The 23829-nt window shown below is 31.3% G+C and overlaps 1 protein-coding gene across 2 annotated transcripts in view; it reads right to left on the bottom strand.

Moving 5' to 3' along the window:
• The window catches only part of LOC126886838 (growth factor receptor-bound protein 2), a 44903-nt gene extending 23234 nt beyond the window's left edge, over window positions 1-21669 (bottom strand). The window contains exons 1-4 of one of the 2 annotated variants that reach the window (XM_050653920.1): window positions 21066-21669; window positions 11798-11895; window positions 7870-7989; window positions 531-726 (exon numbers count right to left, since the gene is read on the bottom strand). In XM_050653920.1, the coding sequence (XP_050509877.1) occupies window positions 531-726; window positions 7870-7989; window positions 11798-11895; window positions 21066-21143 (492 nt within the window). In that variant the 5' untranslated portion in view covers window positions 21144-21669. The remainder of the gene's footprint in view (window positions 1-530; window positions 727-7869; window positions 7990-11797; window positions 11896-21065) is intronic. The other variant, XM_050653921.1, reaches the window with a different exon arrangement.
• Between the last annotated feature and the right edge of the window lie 2160 nt (window positions 21670-23829).

The following is a 23829-nucleotide window of genomic DNA, read 5'->3' on the forward strand; positions in this document are numbered from 1 at the left end:
TTGTAAATAATTTAATTTATTGTACACCTTAAACAATATTTGTGTGCCAAATATAAAATAAATATACAGTGTGGTTAAGAAGTTATGAACCAATTAAGAAAATGGCAAAATAGATAAAATACTCAGTATCTTTGTTATTAATGGAGTAAGACCCACTAAGTATGGTATTTTTGAGACCGCCTCAGTGTCCTCTTTCTGCAGTTAACGTATGTTACTTTCCCAATGAAACACCCTGTATAGTACAGAGAGTTATCTTTATTTCACACTTTTAAAAACAAAGAGAAACAGTACAGCTGGTAACTGCTGTGGTAAACAAATATAGTTTTTTTTATTTGGCAACAGCGGTTTCGTGCTAAACTTGAGACAGTAGCGAAAAACTAACAAATGGGGAAAAATGTGTTGAATTTGTTTGCCGTAAAGTTCGTACCATTGGGTTACGATGTCATTAAATATATGACGTGCACGCCTAATTGTTTGATTCGGACCATACTTTAAAAATACTCAGAATGAGTAATAAATAGTTAACTCACCTCCTCACCACCACTCATCATAAAACTCACCTCCTCAGCCACCATATCTCTTAATTTGACATCTTGTGAACGGGACACTGATGAGGTTCTATGATATTCCACTAATTCATTGAGAGAATTGAATTTCACTACCCATAGGAAGAATTTACCAGTAGCGTCACGGAGTACTTTGAAATGTTGAACACCGTCTGAGCATCTGAAAAACAAACAAAACATTTGACATGAAGGTATTTCAAATTCATCAATAAGAATAGGCTATGGAAAGTCTTCCAAGTAAGTTTAGAAAATGTTTTGGATGTTGTAGATCGTCCTTTAACTTTGTAACCAAATGTTTGTAACTTCAAGGAAAACAGACATGAATCTTATTAAACGCTTTTCTTTACTTCAATAGTTTGCATCAAATCTTTAGACGTTAACTTGACTGACTTTTCTTCAATGCAAATGAATGAAAATTTGCAGAAATATGCATTCGCGGGAACAATACACGAATAGTCAATAATTTTTTATGTTTATTAATTGTTTAAATAAAAAAAAACGATTTTAATGAAAAATGCTTAAATTCTCTTGTTTTTTACAATGTAGAAACTTGAAACTTTTACGGATTGTAGCTAATGATATGAACTATACATAATTTCACTTTTTACGTTAATTGTTTACGTTATGTTTCATAAATGAACAATAAAGTTTAAAATTTTGAACGCTCATATATTTGTTTATATATAAATCGGCGTTTATTCGTGTCAAATTTCAATACGATACGAAACAAAACTTCAACCAAAACTCGAATTCAAAAAATTCGTGTTTTTATCGTAGTCTTAGAAAAACCACCGGTATGCTTTTTCTCATGAGGATCTTTCAGTGCGTCACAGTTTTTCGATTTCTTTCTAACGCGTTAAATTGCATGTGACAGAAAAAACGCACGTCAGTGATTACATTTCGTCGGTGACATTTATAACATTTATTCTAGTTGTCAATAGATGGCGCTATAATCGAAATAAAAATTATTTTCGAATTATATAATATATCTACGAATATAATCTGTACAATTTATAAGACTATACAAATCAAAGAAAATACCATTTTATAAATGCAATAAACACAATTGATCTGTTTTTATGCCAAATTGCAAATAAAATTTGACAACTGTCAGATTTAACTAAAATGTCATGTCACTAAAATGTATAGTATCACGGACTTACCTTTTTTTCTATCATTTGTGACGCACTGAAAAATGCTCATGAAAAGAAGCATAGCAAGCATATTATGTTTATTGTTAAAAAATAAAAAAAAACGATTTTAATGGAAAATGCTTAAATTCTCTTGTTTTTTACAATGTAGAAACTTGAAACTTTTACGGATTGTAGCTAATGATATGAACTATACATAATTTCACTTTTTACGTTAATTGTTTACGTTATGCTTCATAAATGAACAATAAAGTTTCAAATTTTGAGCACTCATATATTTGTTTATATATAAATCGGCATTTATTCGTGTCAAATTTCAATACGATACGAAACAAAACTTGAAGAAAATTGAAGATATTTTAAGCGTCAATTACTAACGCTTGCTCGGTATTCGAGTGCGGGACGCGGGAGTCGATAGTTCGAATAAGCGGTCGTTCGGTTGATCGACGTTCGGATAATCGACGCTCTACTGTACACTTATTTTCTCAAGAATAGGGATTTTAGAGAGAAATCCCAAATTAGGTCCGATTTTTATTTTTAAATTATGATTTTTTGGCGTAGATTTATTTATTTAGTAGGTATGTAATGCTTTGATTTACATACTTAATTTAATTACCAACAAAAGTTCTACCAATCTTCATCTAATATATTGTTTTCTTACTGTTTTGTTATATTTTAATATTTTCTTCCACAAAATTTAAACTACATAATTTAATTATATTAACACACGTGCACGACAAATAATGTGGAATTGAACGAGTGAGTCTAGGCTTCGATTACGAATCAAAGCGTCTCGAAATTCACGGGTTCGATTCCCGATGCAAGTTTTTATTTTTTTATTTTTTTATGCATTTTATGATTGTAAGTACATATATTTGTTATATAATTTTTTTTTCAGAAAATGCGTATTTAAAATTTTTGCCAACAATTATTATCGTTCAGAAATCATTTTTTCTTTGTGGCATTTTTCAATGTGTTTGTGTGCGTTTTCTTCTTTTATTTTTTTAAATTTTTGGTATTGTCTTAAAAATCACATAATATGTAGTAGAAGTATAACTTCTTACGTGCGTACAAAGTACACACACATTCTTTTTTTTGTTTATTAATTGTTTAAATAAAAAACGATTTTAACGGAAAATGCCTAAATTCTCTTGTTTTTTACAATTAAAAAACTTGAAACTTTTACAGATTGTAGCTAATTATATGAGAACTATACATAATTGTTTACGTTATGCTTCATAAATAAACAATAAAGTTTCAAATTTTTTGCCGATTCCAACCACTTTTCATGTTTGTACATATATACATATTTTAATAAACATAACGATATATTTTAATGTTTGAAAAGTGTAAGACTAAAAAGTAAAAAATAAAAAAATATGAAAAAAAAATTTTTAAGAAACGGTTTTCTTTAGTTACGAGTGACTAAAATTAAACATATTATAAAAAATCAACTAAAAAGCAAAAAATAAAAAAAATGAAAAAATCTAACACATTCGTTAAAGAAAAGCGTGGTGCGAAAACCGTTTATTCGATGAAGACGCTCCACGCTTTTATTTGACGAATGTGTTAGATTTTTTCAATTTTTCTTTATTTTTTGCTTTTTGGTTGATTTTTTTATATGTTTAATTTTAGTCACTCGTAACTAAAGAAAAGCGTTTCTTAAAAACATTTTTTTCATATTTTTTTATTTGAATATAAAGTTAAGACAATGTTACGTGCCAAAAATTCTTATGTGGACCATAGAAGAAGGTTTGAGCTTGAATTTAGGTACTTCGTAATTACAAAAACTATATTTCTTTACTTGTATTTTTTGAATATTAAAAATCGTCACTTTTAGTTTTTTTTTTTCAGTTTTAAATTGTTTATAACTTGAAATAACTTGGTCGCCATTCAACAATTCACCACATCCTGCCCAGTTCCATTTTAACATGGCAATGTTTTGGATTACATTTGTTACTTTTGATTGTCTTCTTATTTCTTCATTTGATTAGTGATAACTGAGCTTAATGTTGAGCATTTTCCATTACAGCTCTCACCAAGTCACTTGAAGTTTGTGGACGATGTTGTTAAAGCCCATGTTTCAGTTCCATAGGTCAGAACTGGTAATCTTGGGATGTGAATAGTATCTGCGTGCTGGAGCTTATGGAGAATAAAACAGAAATAAAACACTAATAAAACAAAAAATTGGTACAGTTAACATCAGCAACAATATGTAATAAGTAAATAAAATTGTGGATTACACACAATTTTAAATAATAACGTTAGATAAATTAGGCTATAACATAAACGAGGCAACAAACCCATTGTTTAATATTTGATATTAAACAGGATGTGTATTTATTTTAATTTACTATTTTATTTGGGAAAAGCCACAATTTTAGTTTGAAATCAAGTTTATTTGACATTTTGACTTCCACTTCGGAAATTCCTATCAAAATAATTTATTTATTTTTGTATTACTTTTCTTAAAACTTTTGTTTTAACCTTTAATTAGATAAACTCTGTATGTTGTAAAATGGTTTCAAACAAATAGACAAATTTAAAGAAAAGATTATCATTTAATATACAGTATGTCCCTGTAAGTTGTATCCATATGGAAAACTTTTTTATTATTAGTTTTATGAAAAAAAGTTATTCTTCATAAAAAGCTCTGCATGGTCCAAAACCTAAGGATTTAACTATCAAATATCAAATTTTTTGAATACTATGTATGTCAAAAAGTTTGAATTTCACTCAAGAGTAAAGTAGCTTTATTTTTCGTAATATTGGAAATTGCTATTATGAAAAGTTGTTTGAAATTAAAAAATATGTTCTAGTATGCAATAATTGATAAATTATTTTTTTGAAAAATTATGGATAACTAATGTTGTTCTGAAGCTATTTTCTTGTGGCATTTTTATAATCAAGTATATTCAAATGGGAAATAAGCCACAATTTTACCTAAAAATGATTTTATTAACGTTTCGACGCTTAAGTCGGGTGTCGTTGTCAAAATACAAAATAATATTAAATAAACAAAAATGTTGTTGCTTAGTAAAAAATTCTTCTAATAATTTATTTAATCTGACTCATTTATATCGGCAATTCAGACACGTATTATACATTTTAAAGTAGACGACTTTAAAAATGATATTGCCAATATTGATGAGTTGCGTTCCTGGGACGACTTTACTAAAAGATAGTTCATTCGATTACATGAAATCAATCCCAACTCAAGAATATCCGCCACAAAAAATCATAGCATGTGATCTGTCTTTAAAAAGACAACCAAATGCAACGGTGGTACTGAAATTCTCGCGTTAGAGATTCCATAGTAAATCACGAGGGAAAACCAGGAAAAACCTCGTGATACTATCCCGACATCGCAAGTATTTGGGTTTACATTTAGTTTACTCTCAAAACTAATACCAAATTCTGACTTGATATTTTAAATTTTAAATAATACTAAAATACTAAATATGTACTAACTCGATATGTTACTGATTTACTAATTGTGTCGCAAATTCCTCGGTAGAATGCAGTAGGATGTGGTTACCCATACTAAAGGAGGAAGTCAATAGAAAGAAAATACCACAATTAGTAAATCAGTAACATATCGAGTTAGTACATATTTAGTATTTTAGTATTATTTAAAATTTAAAATATCAAGTCAGAATTTGGTATTAGTTTTGAGAGTAAACTAAATGTAAACCCAAATACTTGCGATGTCGGGATAGTATCACGAAGTTTTTCCTGGTTTTCCCTCGTGATTTACTATGGAATCTCTAACGCGAGAATTTCAGTACCACCGTTGCATTTGGTTGTCTTTTTAAAGACAGATCACATGCTATGATTTTTTGTGGCGGATATTCTTGAGTTGGGATTGATTTCATGTAATCGAATGAACTATCTTTTAGTAAAGTCGTCCCAGGAACGCAACTCATCAATATTGGCAATATCATTTTTAAAGTCGTCTACTTTAAAATGTATAATACGTGTCTGAATTGCCGATATAAATGAGTCAGATTAAATAAATTATTAGAAGAATTTTTTACTAAGCAACAACATTTTTGTTTATTTAATATTATTTTGTATTTTGACAACGACACCCGACTTGGGCGTCGAAACGTTAATAAAATCATTTTTAGGTAAAATTGTGGCTTATTTCCCATTTGAATATACTTGGTTATGGATAACTAACATTATTTTCAGTTATTTCAATTCTGATAACTCTTCATTATTAATTTTACGAAAAAAAGTTATTCTTAATGAAAAGTTCTGCATGGTCTAAGTCTAAACCCTAAAATACAACCATCATATGTCAAATTTTATCAATTTTATACGAGGTATGTCAAAAAATATGAATTTCGCTCAAGAGTAAAATACGTTTATTTTTCACAATACCGAAAATTGTTATTATGAAACGTTATTTAGAATTAAAAACTATGTTTCAGTATGTAATTACATCCTTCTAATTGAAATATTCTGAACTATAAAGGTACTTTACTTTTGATCTAATTTATTTTTTTTGACATACCTCGTATAAAATTGATAAAATTTGATGTAAGATGGTTGTATTTTAGGTTTTAGACTATCCAGAACTTTTTATTAAAAATCACTTTTTTTTGTAAAATTAATAATAAAAAAGTTATCAGAATTGAGTAACTGAAAATAATGTAATTTTTCAAAAAAATTGTTTTTTTCAATTAAAAGGATGTAAATTCATATTAGAATATAGTTTTTAATTCCAAACAACTTTTCATAATAGCAATTTTCAATATTGTGAAAAATAAAGCTACTTTACTCTTGAGTGAAATTCAAATTTTTTGACATACCTCGTATAACATTCATAAAATTTTATATCTGATGGTTGAATCTTAGGTTTTGGACCATGTAGAGCTTTTTATGAAGAATAACTTTTTTTCGTAAAATTAATAATAAAACAAGCTGAAAATGCGAGCATTATCATAACGAAAACTTTGTCTACATACCTATTTAAATTCATAATATAGAAAATTGCTATTACGAAAAACTGTTTAGAATTAAAAATTATGTTTTAATGTGCAAGTACATCATTCTAATTTAAATGTGAACTATAAAGATACTTTACTCGAAATTCATATTTTTTTACATGCCTCGTATAAAATTAATAAAATTTGATTCATGATGGTTGCATCATAAATCTTAGACCAAGAAGAGATTTTTATTAAGAATAACTTTTCTTCGTCAAATTAAAAATACAAGAGTTATAAATGAAAATGATGTTGGTATCCATAATTTGAGAAAATTCGTCAAATATTTTTTTCCATTAGAAGGATGTAATTTCATATATCAGAACATACTTTTTTATTCCAAACCACATTTTAAATAACAATTTTCCAATATTGTAAAATAAATAATACATACATGATAAAGATACTTTTACTGATGAACTTTACTTGGATCTACAGACCTAGCGAGTCTCGTAAATTCCACGGCTTTGCGCCACGCTTCACGCAACCGTATTTGCGTACTTGTGTTTTGAGTTGTGTGCGCTGGTCACTGGTCGAGTGGAGTTACAGATAATTTACCAAATTTAAATATAATCGTTTCTACTGATTCATTATTAATATAGTATAATATGTATTATTGCTTTCAAAATATACTTAAATTGTATTTTTATACATTTATTACACATATTATTTTATATAATAATTAAATTCACTATAAAATGTCATTTATATTTTATTAATAGCTAAATAATTTAAAATTTAGTTTGACATTCACGAAGTGTCAAACTCAAATGTAAATAATAACATTTGCTTTGCTTAACAAATTCAGGTTAAAAAAGTAGCCTACTTCCTAATCAAAGATTTCAGCTGACGTTTAGTGCCTGGTAGGAGATAACCGGATTGTGACGTCACATTTTCGATTTTGAGGTCGATTATCTCGAAGACGGTTAGAGATATCAAAATGCCGTTTTCAGATTTGGATTCAGAAGACAAAACTACATAAGAATCCATCGATACGTCTGCTCTAAGTATTGCAGGAGCGGCGACGCAATAACACACAGACTTTTGCAAATTTATAAACGAAAAGTTTTCATTGAAAAAAGTTTTCCATATGGATACAACTTACAGGGACATACTGTATAAACAAATTACATAACATCAATGATATAAACAACTTACTTTACTGATAAAGAAAAGTCTCCAGGACTTGATTCACTAATTCTTATTAAAAAGGCCCCTTCATGTTTATTTAAGAGTAATTTTTCAGCATCTGCCCTAGTGATTCGTCCATAATACCATCTAGAAAAAAAATATACGTACAAATCTAATACATATACAAATACAAACAAAAATAATCAAATAAAATAAAAATGTATACCAATAAGTTTTCAATTTAAAAATCTTTTAGTAATATTTTTAATATTTTCAATATTAATAATTTACTATTAGGATTGAAAACTACTTTGTCTTTCAATGCCAGATGGCGCTAGCCACCTACTATCAACACTTCAGTTGCAATGGGTGGGAAAACCTCTCGATACGAATCAGTTAAAATATGGAGAACAGTGCCTACGTTCCTTCCGATGAAGGCTCCAATAAGAGCCGAAAATCGCGATTCAAGGTACTGGACTGCACTCCGTATTCTAATTGAAAAGTAAGATTGTTTTGCCTTCGCATTGTAACTGAATAAAAATGGTATACATTTTTATTTTATAGTCGTATTACTCCGTAGAGTAACTAGGTGCATTTTTCTGTTGGAACTTTACCAGCTGCAGACGGGGGATGTGAATTGCATAGTGTAGAATTCCTTCCCTCTCGTCTTCACTGCAGCATCCATTTGACTTGCAAATTGTAGAAGTCTTGGAGGTGTCACCAGGAAAGTGTACCAATAAGTTTTCAATTTAAAAATCTTTTAGTAATATTTTTAATATTTTCAATATTAATAATTTACTATTAGGATTGAAAACTACTTCGTCAAAAATAATCAAATTTCTCTGCTGGACATACCATTGTTTTTAACTTTATTTTTTCTTCAATTTCCTTCATGTTATTTATAATATCGTAACATTATAAATGTCACATCTTTATTAATTTATATTTAAATACAGTAGTCTCCCTCTGTAACGAGAACTGAAATGGCGGACTAATTATCTTGTTATAAGCGGATCTCATTATATCAGACAACAATAATATTGTGCATACATATGAATATACAGTAGAACCCCCATTATTCGTGTGCGGATTATCCGGGCTGCGGATTATCCGGGCTGCGGATTATCCGTGCTATGATTTCTTATTACTCAAATTGCATTTTTGAGGTTTTATCAAAATAGCATCACTGTAAATCACTCGACCAAAACTCTATACGCCGAGAGGAAAACTCATAATGAAAGATTTATTTTTTCTGTTTTCTTTTTACGGTAGGTACATATGTATGTATATACGTACATAATATGTATTATATATAAGAAAAACATGTTCGGATTATCCGTTCTTTTCAATTATCCGTGCCACCGTCCGGTCCCAAGAAGCACAGATAATCGGGGTTCTACTGTATAGTTTTCTAAAACATTAACTTCCTATAGTGAAGCCATTCGGAGCAATATAAGATGCTAAAAATATTGTTTCCTCAACAATAAGGCCTCGCCATCATAAATTGTAAATTTTCTTAGAATATTCAATATCGGTCCATAGATAAACAGGACAGGAAGAGGTTTATTATACGGTGGATTTTATTACAGCACTATCCTCGATAACAACACAGATGTTGCTGTGTTGTTGCTGATTTGTTGCTGTGCGCTTCGGAAAATGTTTGTAGACAGTGTTTAAAAAAATTTTTGTAATCTTATGTGATTTATATTTGTTATTTACTTTGTATTATTTTAATATTTGTTTTTTCTATAGAGCTGCATCGCCAATTTTTGTCATACATATTTACTATATCTTTATATTTATTGTATCACTAGACAATTATAATATTTTGTGTATATATTAAATTGGGTGGTATCCCGTTAATAAATAAATAAATAAATAAAGATATGTCGACACAATCAGTTGGGGTATTTATTTATAGCCATCACAGCGCTAAATACAGGTAAAGATACATATTGTTATAACCAATATGCCTCGTTATAGAGGTGTTACAGTTCAATAGGAATTTCATGGGACATCTAGTGTACCTCATTATAAGAAACCTCGTAATAACTGTGTTCGTTATAGAGAGAGTCTACTGTATATAATTTATTATAATTTCTATTGAATTTATTAATTTCTTAACCTTCTGTGTAGGCTTTACTATTTTTTTTCAAAAAATAGTTGGCGCCTTCTGCCTTTTTCTTCTGCAAGCTAAATATCCACATCGCCGAAGATGCCATCATGGGAATAAACACCTAACTTCAGCTGTCTTTAAGAATACAGCAGTCATGGTCCACGTCTGAGACCAGCACAGTTCGTCTGGAGCCAACCTCATTCAACTCCGACCTCAACCACAGGGAGCATCCATAAACTACGTCGTAAAAAATTTGAACTTTTTAATACCCCCCCTCTGTCGTAATTCGTCGTTTAGAGACCCCCCATGTCGACGTCGTCGTTGCAACTCACGACCCCCCTTTCATTTATCAAAAAAAATCAATATTATTTCTGTTTTTTTTTAATCAAATATGAGGGGGTAGGCGTAAAATCTTGGTCCAATGCTATTTAAATGCATTAATTTTTTTCGAATCCTGAGAAAACTAATAAATATATTTGAAAAATTTAAACGCAGAATAAAAGATTATATTATTACCGAGGGTTGAAAGTCCCTTAGAATAAACAAAAGGTTTCTTTTGAATGAAATATTTGAAATGAAAAATCAGACAAAATGTTCTCTTTTTTTTCACCCCTGTAACTTATTAAAATAAACATTATAGATGTTTTCAGGAACTTTTGGCCCTCGGCAATAATGCAGTCTTTCAATCTGCGTTTAAATTTTTCAAAAATCTTTATTAGTTTTCTTAGTATTCGAAAAAATGAATGCATTTAAATAGCATTGGACCAAGATTTTGCGGGGTATGCTTTCTTAACTGCATCATATAAATCTTTATATTTATTTTGTTTTGATTTCGATGCCATTTCTTCTAAAGTATAAATACGACTTACTAAATAGAAAACAATATTTTATTTCTATTCGTTCTTTCAGAACTGTTGTTTCACACACAGTATGCAGCACATAAATGAACTAACAATTTAATATTTTTTTGCTTTCAGACATTGTTCTGTATATAGAAGCGATTGTTTAAACCCAAAGAACAATGTCTTATTGTTTGTTGTCCTGTACAAAAGTGCTACCTAATATTATTTTAACTAACTGATAAAAACGAAATGAAAAGTATGCGAAAAAGTATCAATAATAGAATTATTCTTTTTAATTTTAACAAAGGTATATTTATTCGTAAACGTTTTGTTTTATTTTCAATTTCATATCAAAAACTATACATTTTTATATGAATATCTGATACTTTAATGCTGGTAGAAGCTAGTAAAAAATTATTTTTATATACACAATAGCGACAAATTTAAATATACCAATATATTAAATGACGTCAAATGGGCACTCATACCCCCCCTTCCCCCTGTCATACTCCGTCGTAATAAGCAAGCCTCCCACCCTCTTAGTTTATGGATGACCCCCACACAGAAGCAAGCAATCCATTGATGCCATAATTAAGTATCATAAGTAAAGCTAGAGGCAGGGTTTGCTTACAAGCAGAAAATATAATTACGGTACTAAGTTATTTATGATAAATAAATATGTTTAGTTAATTTTTTGCTTTATTTGTACCATTCTGAATTGCCATTGTTCACATTTTCAATTAAGACAAGACAATCTTACATCTGAGATACTTAGCTAGGTGAAGCGTAGGCTGTAGTCTACCATGGAGTATTATTCTACAGTAGCACCCCAACTGTCTCTGGCAGTGCTAAAGTTACCATTTTGAATTTCTATTTTTTTCTAACAGATCTTCACATTGTTACATGTTAATGTTGAATACAAAAATCTGTTACTTTTAAAGTTACTAATTTATTTAATTGTGTCCTACACATTTAAAGTAAATATTTGGGAACTTACTCATGGGGTTTCATTTCAATATAGTTGCTAGGAATGAGGCCCTCTCTACCATCCAATTCAGCCCTATACCAGTTCATGTCATCTTCCATATTTAAAATCTGGAACAAAATAATACATGTAGTTACCAAAATAAAATACCTTTATTACTAAAAAAGTTCACCCCTCCTGGTTTAAAAACAGGGTATATAATGTTGCTTTACTTAGTGACACAACCATGATTTTTGTTTGACACTGGTCAGTGTAGCCTTCACTCAACTACACTTGAAAGTGTTACACTAGAAAACAAAGGAACAAACCTATTTACTCCCTTTTTGCATAAAAATATTCAAAATTCATACCTAGGTACCTGGTTGGCCTAAACGTGTCTTTAATTTCAAAACAAAAACCTTGCAGAATTAGTTAAATGATGGGGATTTTGGAGGTTATTAGTGATAAATTATTTGTTAGAAAAAAATTATTCAATAAAATGTATTTTATTGAATATCCAATGTATATATTGCATAACCAAGAAACTGTTAAAGAAGCAACAGTAACTCATTGTACAAACTACTTCAAGAGACTATCATCTCATCCAAATCTACTCTCAGTTCTCCACCTCTTTGGATCCTCTATAGGTTGGATCTCCACCACTAGAGGTTCTGATCCACTTCTAGGCACTAGATAGAAGTTACTCATTTGTATGAAAGTCAGAAATGTGGTAATGTAAACTAAATATCGATGGTCAAGTGGAGACACTTGGCGAATACTAAAAGAAGTAGGCGTACCCCAACACCTCATTTCGCTTATAACTGAACTATATGAACACACTACTGGATCAGTTAAAGTGCTTGACACACTTTCAAACGAATTTCATCCAGAATGGGGTGTCAGACAGGGATGTATACTATCTCCACAATTAATCAATATATTATGGAGAGCATATTATGACAAGAGCACTTGAAGGATGGGAAAAAGGCATCTCAATAAATGGTCATAAAATAAACAACCTACATTTCGCAGATGACACAGCCCTTTTTGCAAATAGTCAAGCAGAGCTGATTGATCTTATATCGCACCTTGAAAACCATATGGCAATATCTGCAATTTTTTCATGAAATGACCTTTGAATGCAGTCTAATAGGAAAAAAAATCTATTTTTTAATGCTATATAGCAGCGTCTGCAAAAAATTTTAAGTTCGGCACCAGAAAGATACATCTCTATGGCTTTTGTCAAAAATCGATTCTTCTTTTTATACCATCAGGCATTATCTGCAGTAGTTGATGCTCTACGGTTCTAAAATTGGAACAAAACCCCAGATCTATATGGCAATATGTGCAAAATGTGACCCACGCTCGTAAAATGCAAGCAAGATCTACTAAGGAAACATCATTTGAATGCAACAAAACATAGAGTGCTGCATAGAGATTTGATTGCAACACTAGAAATAAGCGACAAGACTATATAACAAATTGATATATAACGTCGTACTGCAGATGGGTTTATCCCAAAAGAAAAGCGAATTATAACCGACAGACATTATATAAGCGACATATTATAATATGCAAGACTTTGATTAAGTGTTAACACTAAAAATTTGTAATAAATAAGTACAATCAATAAAAAAACTGTTATTTTATATGAATTTTTACTGTATCATGTGCGAAAATTGATATATTTTTTAAAACCATATGGCTGTATGTGCTAAAATACCTATTTCCTGGGGGAAATTTTACGTACTTTTTAATTCATACAAAAATATGTAAAATTAAAGACAATTGTGCCAAATACCAGGTTTGCAGCTTAATTTTTGGAATTACAGTAAATAAAATTAACTTTACAAAAACTTAAAATGCTCATAACTCAATATTATGATTTTTGCAGTTACTGCCCTATGGTTTTCAAGGTGCGATATGACTGGTTGAAAATGAAAGTCAAATATTTGGTCTGCAATTAAACATATCAAAGACAAAGATCATGATAGTGGATAGACTACATAACAATCATCCACACATACCCACAATTGATCGGTTTGAGGTAGTGAGCTCATACTTATATCTGGGATCATTAATCACAAACACAGGGTCACTACAAGAAGAAATAAAACGTAGATGTGATCTAGAAAAAGTCGCCACAGCAAAAATGACCACAATATGGAAGGACTGTCAAATTTAAAGGGCGTTAAAGATGAGGTTGATCAACTGCTTAATATTCCCAATACTGACCTACGGATGTGAATCTTGGACCCTGAGAAATTCGGAAAGAAGAAAGATAGACGCCACTGAAATATTCTGTTGGAGACGAATGCTACGAATTCCTTGGACTGACCATAGAACAAATAAGTCAATTTTAAGAGAGCTAAAAGTTAGCTAACGACTCTCCAGTAAAGATTATCTCCAACAATTAAAATACTTTTGACATATTATGAGAGCAAACAGACAGAAAACATGGAAAGACTCATTATACAAGGAAAGGTGGAAGGCCGAAGATCACGAGGAAGATCCCCAACAAGATGGATCGATCAAATTACGGGAATATGCAAAAGACCTATGCATGAGTTAAAAGAAATGACCAGAGACAGAGATCTTTGGAGATGGACAATACACATCACATTGACCACTACACTCCCTCCGGGGGGTCAGGATTGAAGAGAGAGAAACTAAATATAGGTAAAGGGTGCTCACCACTGGGTGTAGCTCCCACTGTTTTATTTTGTCTATCTCTGTCAAACATATTGTTTATTGTTTTATTGATAACAGATTGCAATAAATAAAGGAAGTTAAAAAATGTTTCATTTGTTTATATCTAGAACAACCACAGTGTCAAAGTTTAGTTCCTCTATGTAAAAATCTGACCTCCAAGTATTATTGGCAAATCTGTTCACATAGCCATCCACTGAGAACCTGTGAGAAAATTGCCAATTGTTTGAAGAACCTTGTCCTTTCAAGAATGTTGTCAATGCCATTAGTAAAACATTAGTAGCTTGTCACATCCTACAAATGGTAAAGCTACTTAAAAGACAAAAGAAAGCATTAAATAGATGAGAGTAGTTAGTCGATAGCATTTAGTTTATCTTATGAATATTAAATAATACATAAGTAAATCAAGTAATTGATTGACTTTCTTTTATCAGTTTTTACCTTACGAGTATTCACAAATGTATAGAAATAGTTCTGTGACATCCAGGACTCACTCGTGAATAAAAAATTGCAAAAAAACTATACAAAGATTTGCTAACATTTATCATTGACAGCAACAATGATCTTCTATGGAACTTTCAACTGATTTGCCACTATTAAACAACCAGATTGCTATGTTAGAGAGAGAGAATTATACTTTATTGATACAATGTACCAAAAGGCCATCGACCGAAGTCTTTCAGCCATATAGTCTGATATGTTATTTATAAATGATTTTTAATATTATTAAGAGATTCAAGTTACTCAAAAACGGTATACAGTCAAAACCGTTTATAACGAACTTCAGGGGACTGGTGGTTTTTGTATGTTGTAGCCAGTGTTCTCTATAAGCAGTTCTATCTGTTATAACGAACAGGTTGCTATAAACTATATTACACTGGTAGCAACAGTCAGTTCGTTGTAACTTTATGATGCAAAAATGTGTAACTTAATCTATACTTATAATATGCTATAACATATTACACATATGTTAATATGTCCTTAACATATGTGTTTATTGTACTTACGTAAATCTAAATATGTACATACATACATATAATAATATGAAAATATTGGAATTAGTACAGGTAGTCAATAAACAATACTCATAATATAACGGGTTCTCAAAATCGTTGTATTATAAAAGTATGGGCATACTTAAACTATTTATTTTTAAAAAGACCAAATAATGTCAATTACACCATTGGGCCTCTTGGGCCAAATGGTGTAATAATGTAAACAAAATCTTGTGATAATGGACTAGCCTAGGAAGTCTAGTATCTAAAGTACTTACAAGTGAACCCTGCCCGGATGTACCATCATAACCATAAATTAATAAAACCTTCCTTTCATTTCGTGGTAATATCAGTACCTCGGAGAAGTACAATACAATGCCCATTTTCGTAACTTTACAGGAAAGCAATTTTAAACTTTTTTCAACAGAAAGTGTTATTGCTAAAGTTATTTATTGGGATAGGGAAACAACATTATATTATTAGGACATTGTCTAATCTATTGTCATTTAAATCATGCATTTGTTATAATTGTTTATTATATAGTGTGTAAACAGGTCATAATTGAAAAAAAAAACGAATGTTGTATCTCTCCGAGGTACAGATATGTATGCTGTAACCAATATTTCAACTGCTAGTGTTCCAAGAAATATGTTTGCTTTAACTGATTTGTTCGTTATAAGCAATGTAAATGCTTTTTTTTATATGTCATTTCACGGGACCTTCTATTTTGTTTGTTATATCCAATTGTATGTTATAGCTGATGTCGTTGTAAACGATTTTGGCTGTACTATGATAAAAACAAAATATTAGTAAATGAAAAATACATTCCATTTCAAATCACTCGGACAAAAATTTGTGGACTTTAATTTTTTCTGAAGCTTGGTGTATAGCTTCTGCTTAAAGTCAAAAATAAATATTTAAGCCCGACCAGTACTTTTCCTTAAGTGAATCACTTAGAATCTCAAAGTATCAATTTTAGCGATTTAACAGTGATTTCGTATTTATTTAAATATCTTTTTATATTTTGATTTTTGTGCAATCCATCTTATATCTTTTAAATCTTAACCAACTAGCCAAATTACAAAAATTACAGAATCGTGGAATGAGGATCATTTTACGTACAAGTAGATTAACACCTGTCACATTGATGTTGAATACTTTGCAGTGGTTTTCTGTATCGCAACGTCTTTTTTATTTGACCATGATATTGATTTTTAGAATTGTACATGGATGGCACCTAAATATTTTCTCGATCTTGTTAGGTACAATTCAGATATTCACCCTTATTTTACGAGAAATTCTAATAATATTTACATCAGCAGAACCAATACTACAGGTGCTATGAACTCACTTCTCTATAAAGGTTTTGATAATTTCAATAAGTTGCCAACGGAACTCAAGTTGAAGACCTCATTTAACATGTATAGGAAAAATTTAAAGAATTATGTTGCAAATCGTATTTAATGTCTCATGTGGCTTCTAAATGTGTTTTTAACTGCGTGTAGTTTAATGTAATATTTTGAGTAATGTAGTATTTTTAATGCTTGTATTGTAATGGAATATTTTAAGTAATTTTTGTTTTTTGTTTTATTTTTATTATTATGACTTGGATATTGTATCTTAATAACACTTTTCTATTGTCAAATAATTTTAATTGTATATACATAATATATACAATATAATTGTATATACAATATAATATAATATAAATATAATATATATACAATATAATATAATTGTATATACATAATTGTAAATATCTCAATTGTAACTGTATATTAGGGTTACCTAATTTTGAATAAATTCTTCTTCTTCTTCTTCTTCTATATTCTATCATAAAGTATCAATGAAAAAAATACTGTTATACTGAAAAAAATTAAAAAATCAAAATAATGGAAACCGACAGAACTCGAAAATGTCATTATGAGGCATTGTAACAAGTTATTTTGATGTTTTCGATCAAGTTTTAGTATAGAAAACATTAAAATACTGTTTTTTACATTTTCCTTAATTCTCAAAATATATATACAGTCGAACCCGCTTATTGGAATAGCCTTAGTGTCAAGCAAAAGTATTCCTATAACAGGTATATTCTAATAACCGATCATTGTGCATAGTAAAACCATTTCGGGACCTCAAATTTTTATTCTTTAAACCAAGATATTGCTTTAACCGGTATTCTAATAAGCGGGTTTGACTGTACTTCAATTTGGCTGAAAATTTGTCCACAGCCCACAGGTAGCCAAAATACAGGACTTTAAGTCGTTTAATGGATTTGTACTTTTCAACAATAGAAAAAATGGTACATGAAATGCTGTCAGAATCAACAACATTAGTAGAAGAACAACAAGGTTTTAGGTTGGAAAGATCATGCACCGACGCTATATTTATATTATATTGAGGTAGGTTCAAGAGAAATCGTTAGAATACAACAAACTGGCAACAAACTTATGTTTCGTAGACCTTAAGAAGGCATTCGACAGGGACAAATTAAAGGATGTTATCCATTTGTTGTATGCAAGAGAGGTACCTCTAGGAATAATTAAAACAATCAAAAATATCTACCAGAACAACACAATAAAATTAAAGTAGATGAAGAATTAACTGACCCAATTGAAGCTGACAATGGGATAAGACAGGGAAACTCCTTGAGTCCTCTAATGTTCAACCTGATCATGGATGAAATAATAAAAAAAGTAAGAACAAAAAAAGGATACCAAATGGGAGAAAAACGACATAAAATAATCTGCTATGCAGACGATGCAATACTAATCTCTCAAAGTGAAGTTTACAACGTATGCTGCACCAATTTAATATAACTGCTAGAAAATTTAACATGTTAATTTCCCCAAAAAAGACTAAATGCATGGTTATAACAGCAAATCCAATAAAATGCAAATTGGAGCTGGAAGGTCAGATAATAGAACAAGTGATGGAGTTTAAATATCTAGGCACAGTGCTGTTTTTGTAACAATATAGGTTCCGGTACGCAATGTTCTGGAGGGCCTGGGGAGTGTTCATAAAGGGGACCGCCCCCCGGAAAACTTTTTAAATTTAGCCTCAATAAGGGCGTTTTAAAGTTATTTGGGAGCAAGGAAAACATTCAGGAATTTGTCTATAGTTTTGTTGTTTTTTTTTAATTTTTTCCCAAGAGGTACCGGTACGGAGTACCGGCGCATACCGTCACAAAAACAGCACTGTCTAGGCATCACACTATCCAGCTATGGATAGATGAACAGAGGTGGAAGATTAAGTGAATAGAGCAAACAGAGCCACAGGTTGCCTGAATGACACAATATGGTGGAATAAAAATATCGGAAATGAAGTGAAAGGCAGAATTTACAAAAGTCATTACACCAATAATAACATACATGGCAGAAACACGATGTGATACAGAAAGGACAAAAAGATTGCTCGAAACAGCGGAGATGAAAACCCTTCGATGGGACAGAGCTAGAAGTAGAGATATACGATGAAGATGCAAGGTGGATAACATTAACAACTGGGTAAGAAACAGAAGAATAGAATGGAATGACCACATAAGCAGAATGACAACAAAAATGGAGTAGTAAGTATGGCGAGAGATGGTTCGTCAATAGGAAGACGATCAGTGGGAAGACCACGAAAACGATGGAATGACAACTTACTGGAGGCAAATTGAAAAACAGACAGAGTAATGTCTACGCAAAAAGAAGAAGAAGAAGCTATCAGAATCAAAAATATAGGTGCCTACTGTTAGTACAATAAACTAGTGATGTAACAAATGTCATTTTTTGAACATTCGCGAATACAAATGCGAATATCTGCTACCGACATTCATGAATAAGGATGCGAATGCGAATATTCTGTTTTTTAATTTGTGTCTATTTTTGACATGTTTTCTAAATATATAATGAAAAGTTAATTGATATTTAGTGTATATCAATCTGAATCTTAAGCTTTACTACGTAATACCAAATAATAAAATATAGTGAAGGCTGATAATGTGATTATACAAGGTAAAGTTACCATTTTTTAATATCGATGGCTTAGTGTGAAAACCTCGTATCACATTAAATTACAATTTTACAGGAGAGGCAATAAACTGATTTTCTGCATAATATAACCTAAAAACAAAAATTACGTTACATATTTTTAATTCGAGCACATTGAGACAAATATCTGATATTGCCACAGAGCTAAAAGTGTTAAATGTTGCTATTAAATTGGAAATACAAATATTAACTATGAAAAACACGTAAATATCCTTGCAGTATATAGAGCCTTTGCCCAAGTAACTATGATAACCTCGTATATCTTGATATACGTGTTTGTCATCTCAAATGAGGTTGTGTTTATTATTATTTACGAGGTTTTCATTTTTCATAGCTTACTGCACACCTCCAAATACTAGGTCAATACAATACAAATCTTTTGATTTAAGGTTCATAAAATGTTCCTATATGCCGGACTACCTTTTGTAGTTCACAAAAAACATTTCTGCAAGTCGAATCTCTCAAACAAACACTCCAAATTAAGTACCAAATTCTTGGTTATAAATATACGTGGTATTCACACCAAATCAAGAGAGCAATTGATATATGTGGTTTCTTTTTTCGGCTGTAGAAAATAGTCTAGTGTATTTGGAATTTTTCTAACAGTTGTAAATCGTGAGATACAAGGTTTTCAAACTAAAACCACCAAAATGTCATTTTCGAAAAAAAAATGAGATACGAGGTTTTCACACTAAGCCATCGATATAAAAAAGATAAGAAATTAACGGATTTTGATCTTATTAACCTAATATTATCTTCAAATTATTTTTCTTCTGATATTTATACTCGCAAAACATCCACACAAATTTCTCGAATGGGAATATGCAAAAATATGCGAATATTCGCAAATGCGAATACGAATATTCGTTACATCACTACAATAAACTAAAATGTTTGACAATAAGATGTATTATAACATTAACACGTTAATCGCCATGACACCCAACAGTTGGATTTCAGATCCTATGGTTGTACACGCTCTGACACCCATACAGCAACCTTCACTACTAGTATGAACATTAAGGTCTGTCTTAATTGGGCCTGGGGCTACAATATTTTTCGCATCATTTGCGACGCAACGCAACCTACAAAGTGCAAAGTGGCGCTTGATATTGCCGGACAATAAATAATTTGAGTTTGTTGTACTTACAGTAGACACCTATATTTTTGACTCTGATAGTATTGTATTTAACTTTTTTTGTATTGTAGAAAAGTAAAAATCTTTTTAACCACTTAAAGTCCTCTGGTTTGGCTACCCGTGGACAAATTTTTAGCCAAATTGAAGTATGTATTTTGTCAATTGGAACAATAATGTAAAAAAAGGTATTTTAATGTTTTCAACAGTAAAATTTGATTGAAAACATCAAAATAACTTATTATAATGCCTTTTAATGACATTTTTGAGTCCCTTATGTTGTTAAAAATCTATTTTTTACGTTAAGCAGAAGCTATACACCAAGTTTTAGATAAATCGGAGACCCAAGAACTTTTTGGATACAAAATTTAATGGTTTCAACTGGAATCACCCCAAAAAAATATGAATTTTTTTGCCTGAAAACTTACTTTTAGAACTTGAGCTTTCCTAAAGCTGAGCTCGTCATCAGCTGTGGCATTGAATTCGTGTTTCGCTATCGCTTCCATAGCTAGATAATTTGAAACTACAGTCTTATCACGAAAAAATACAAAACAAAGGACACAAGACAGCAAAAAGTCAACACAAGATACTGAACAGTTCACTGATTTTATCACTATAGTATTTGAAACACGAACACCTCATATTATCAAGAAGACAACAATCGTTGAAACTTTTGTTTGTGTTTTTCCTAAATAATTAGTCTTTTAATCACTCCCCGTCTATGAAATTTAACACTGCACTTGGATGATTGAAAGAGAATAATGGCGGACTACGTCTGTCACGTCCAAAAATTCCTCAACTGGAATCCGAATTGTTATCAGTGGTTTCTGGTTTTTCACTTCCTATTAAAATTTGTTCACCTCAATACTGTTGCGGTTTAAAAAATTCAAGACGTCTATTCTTCTGGATATTACTAACCACTTACTAATCCCAGGCAGGATTTCTTTAGGAATGTTTAAATGGTAAAGTACACAAATTACAAATTCACAATCTGGTAATCTGCGTTCGATGTTATTTTGTTTAACTCAGGGGGTATCACAGAATGAGCACATCTTTATCTAATCTGTCAACAGGCATGAATGTAGCAACGTTTTTAGTAACAATTGACGTCCGAAATCACATAGGCGAACAAAACTTTTCATTACGGGTCACAAATATATGTACAAAATTCTTACAGAAATCGCACAGTCGTGAAAAATAGTTTCCACAATATTTGTCATATAAAATGAATAAAATAAAAACGAAAAAAACTTCGATGATAATGTTGTAGATTATAAGCAGAAATCGTCCCTCTGCAATTTTCCTTACGTTCACCACACACCTCGGTAAAGTTCGGAAAACGATGCTGTCAAATTAATATCACTAATCTGTCATCTGTCATTTACTTATCTTGTTCTGATTATGGAGGTGCCTTCTGTGCACTGTAGAGACGTCTTATTAAAATATTTTCAGAATCTTATTAACATCAGAATCATTATGACTGGAAATGAAGAATTTAACAGAGAGCCTGTAGAGTCAACGGAGACGGAGACAGTAGCAGCATTGGTCACCAAAATAACAAACGAGGAAGTGGCTCAAGCGCTTCAAAAAATAAAGAAAGGAAAATCGGTAGGACCAGATGATATTCCTGGGGAAGTATGGAGAGCATTGGGAGAGACAGGAACAAGGTGGCTAGCAGGTCTATTTAATAGATTTAAGAAAGTCTGACAAATGCCAGACGAATGCATGGAGAAGCAGTATATAGTACCTGTCTACAAAAACAATGAAGATATACAACAATGTACAAACTACAGGGCTATAAAACTGCTTAGCCACACCATGAAAATATGGGAAAGAGTAATTGATATGGGCCTTTCCACGAACATACGCTTGTTTTGGATTACTTCGACAACGAACATTTTACTGTGCAACATAAGAAGTACGAAAGTAAATGGCGCTAATAATTATTCCAATAAACAACAATGTAATTTGCAATTTACTTTCGTTCTTCTTATTTTGCACAGTTAAATAATCGTTGTCGACGTCGAAGTAATCCAAAACAGGCGTATGTTCGTGGAATAGGGTATAGACGGATACGTGAAGAGACCGAAATATCCGAGAACCAATAATTTGGCTTTATGCAGGGTAGATCAACAACAGATGCAATTTTCATTATAAGGCAGTTGATGTAAAAATACAGGAGTAAAGAAACACACGCTCATATGGTATTCATTGATCTTGAGAAAGCATATGATAGAGTTCCTCGAGAGATTCTGTGGTGGTCACTCAATAAGAAAGGAGTCCCTGGTAAATATGTAAAGGTTGTGAGTGATATGTATGAGGGAGTAACGACTAGTGTTAGGACAGGTGTGGGAGAGACTGATAAATTTCATGTGAAAGTAGGATTGCACCAAGGCTCTGTGCTTAGTCCGTATTTATTCTCATTAGTTTTGGACCAGATAACAGCGAAACTACAGGGTAACATTCCATGCTGCTTAATGTATGCTGATGATGTCGTGTTAGTAGGAAATAGTGAAAGAGACTTAGAACAAAAACTGGAACAGTGGAGACAAGCTCTGGAGGAACAAGGTTTAAAACTTAGTAGGATAAAGACAGAGTATTTGCAATGTTCATTTAAAGATGGAGTTACTACAAATAAAATGATATCTTTGGATGGTGAACTGATTGTAAAAAGCAATAGTTTTAAGTACCTGGGATCGGTATTACAGATTAATGGAGAAATAGATGGCGATGCATGCAGTAGAATTAGGGCTGGGTGGATGAAGTGGAAGGAAGCGACTGGTGTGCTGTGTGACAGGAAAATTCCAATGAAATTGAAGGGAAAATTCGATAAAACAGCCATAAGACCGGCTATAATGTACGGAACTGAATGTTGGGCAGTGAAAAAGAAAGAGGAACAACGAATGCATGTGGCGGAAATGAGAATGCTTAGATTGATGAGTGGAGTGACAAAAAAGGTGTGCCACCAATTGATGCCAAAACGAGAGAGCATAGGTTGAGATGGTTTGGTCATGTTCAACGTCGAGACGCTAATCACCCAATACGAAGAATTGCTGAAGTTCAGATTCCTGGAAGGAGTAGGGAGGAAGACCAAAGAATACGTGGGGGGAGACGATTAGGCAGGACATGTTGGTAAAGAGGATTAATATTGATATGACGCAAGATAGAATTGTATGGAGAAATGCAATTAGG

Source organism: Diabrotica virgifera, chromosome 1 (assembly GCF_917563875.1).
Source record: "Diabrotica virgifera virgifera chromosome 1, PGI_DIABVI_V3a".
Lineage (NCBI taxonomy): Eukaryota > Metazoa > Arthropoda > Insecta > Coleoptera > Chrysomelidae > Diabrotica > Diabrotica virgifera.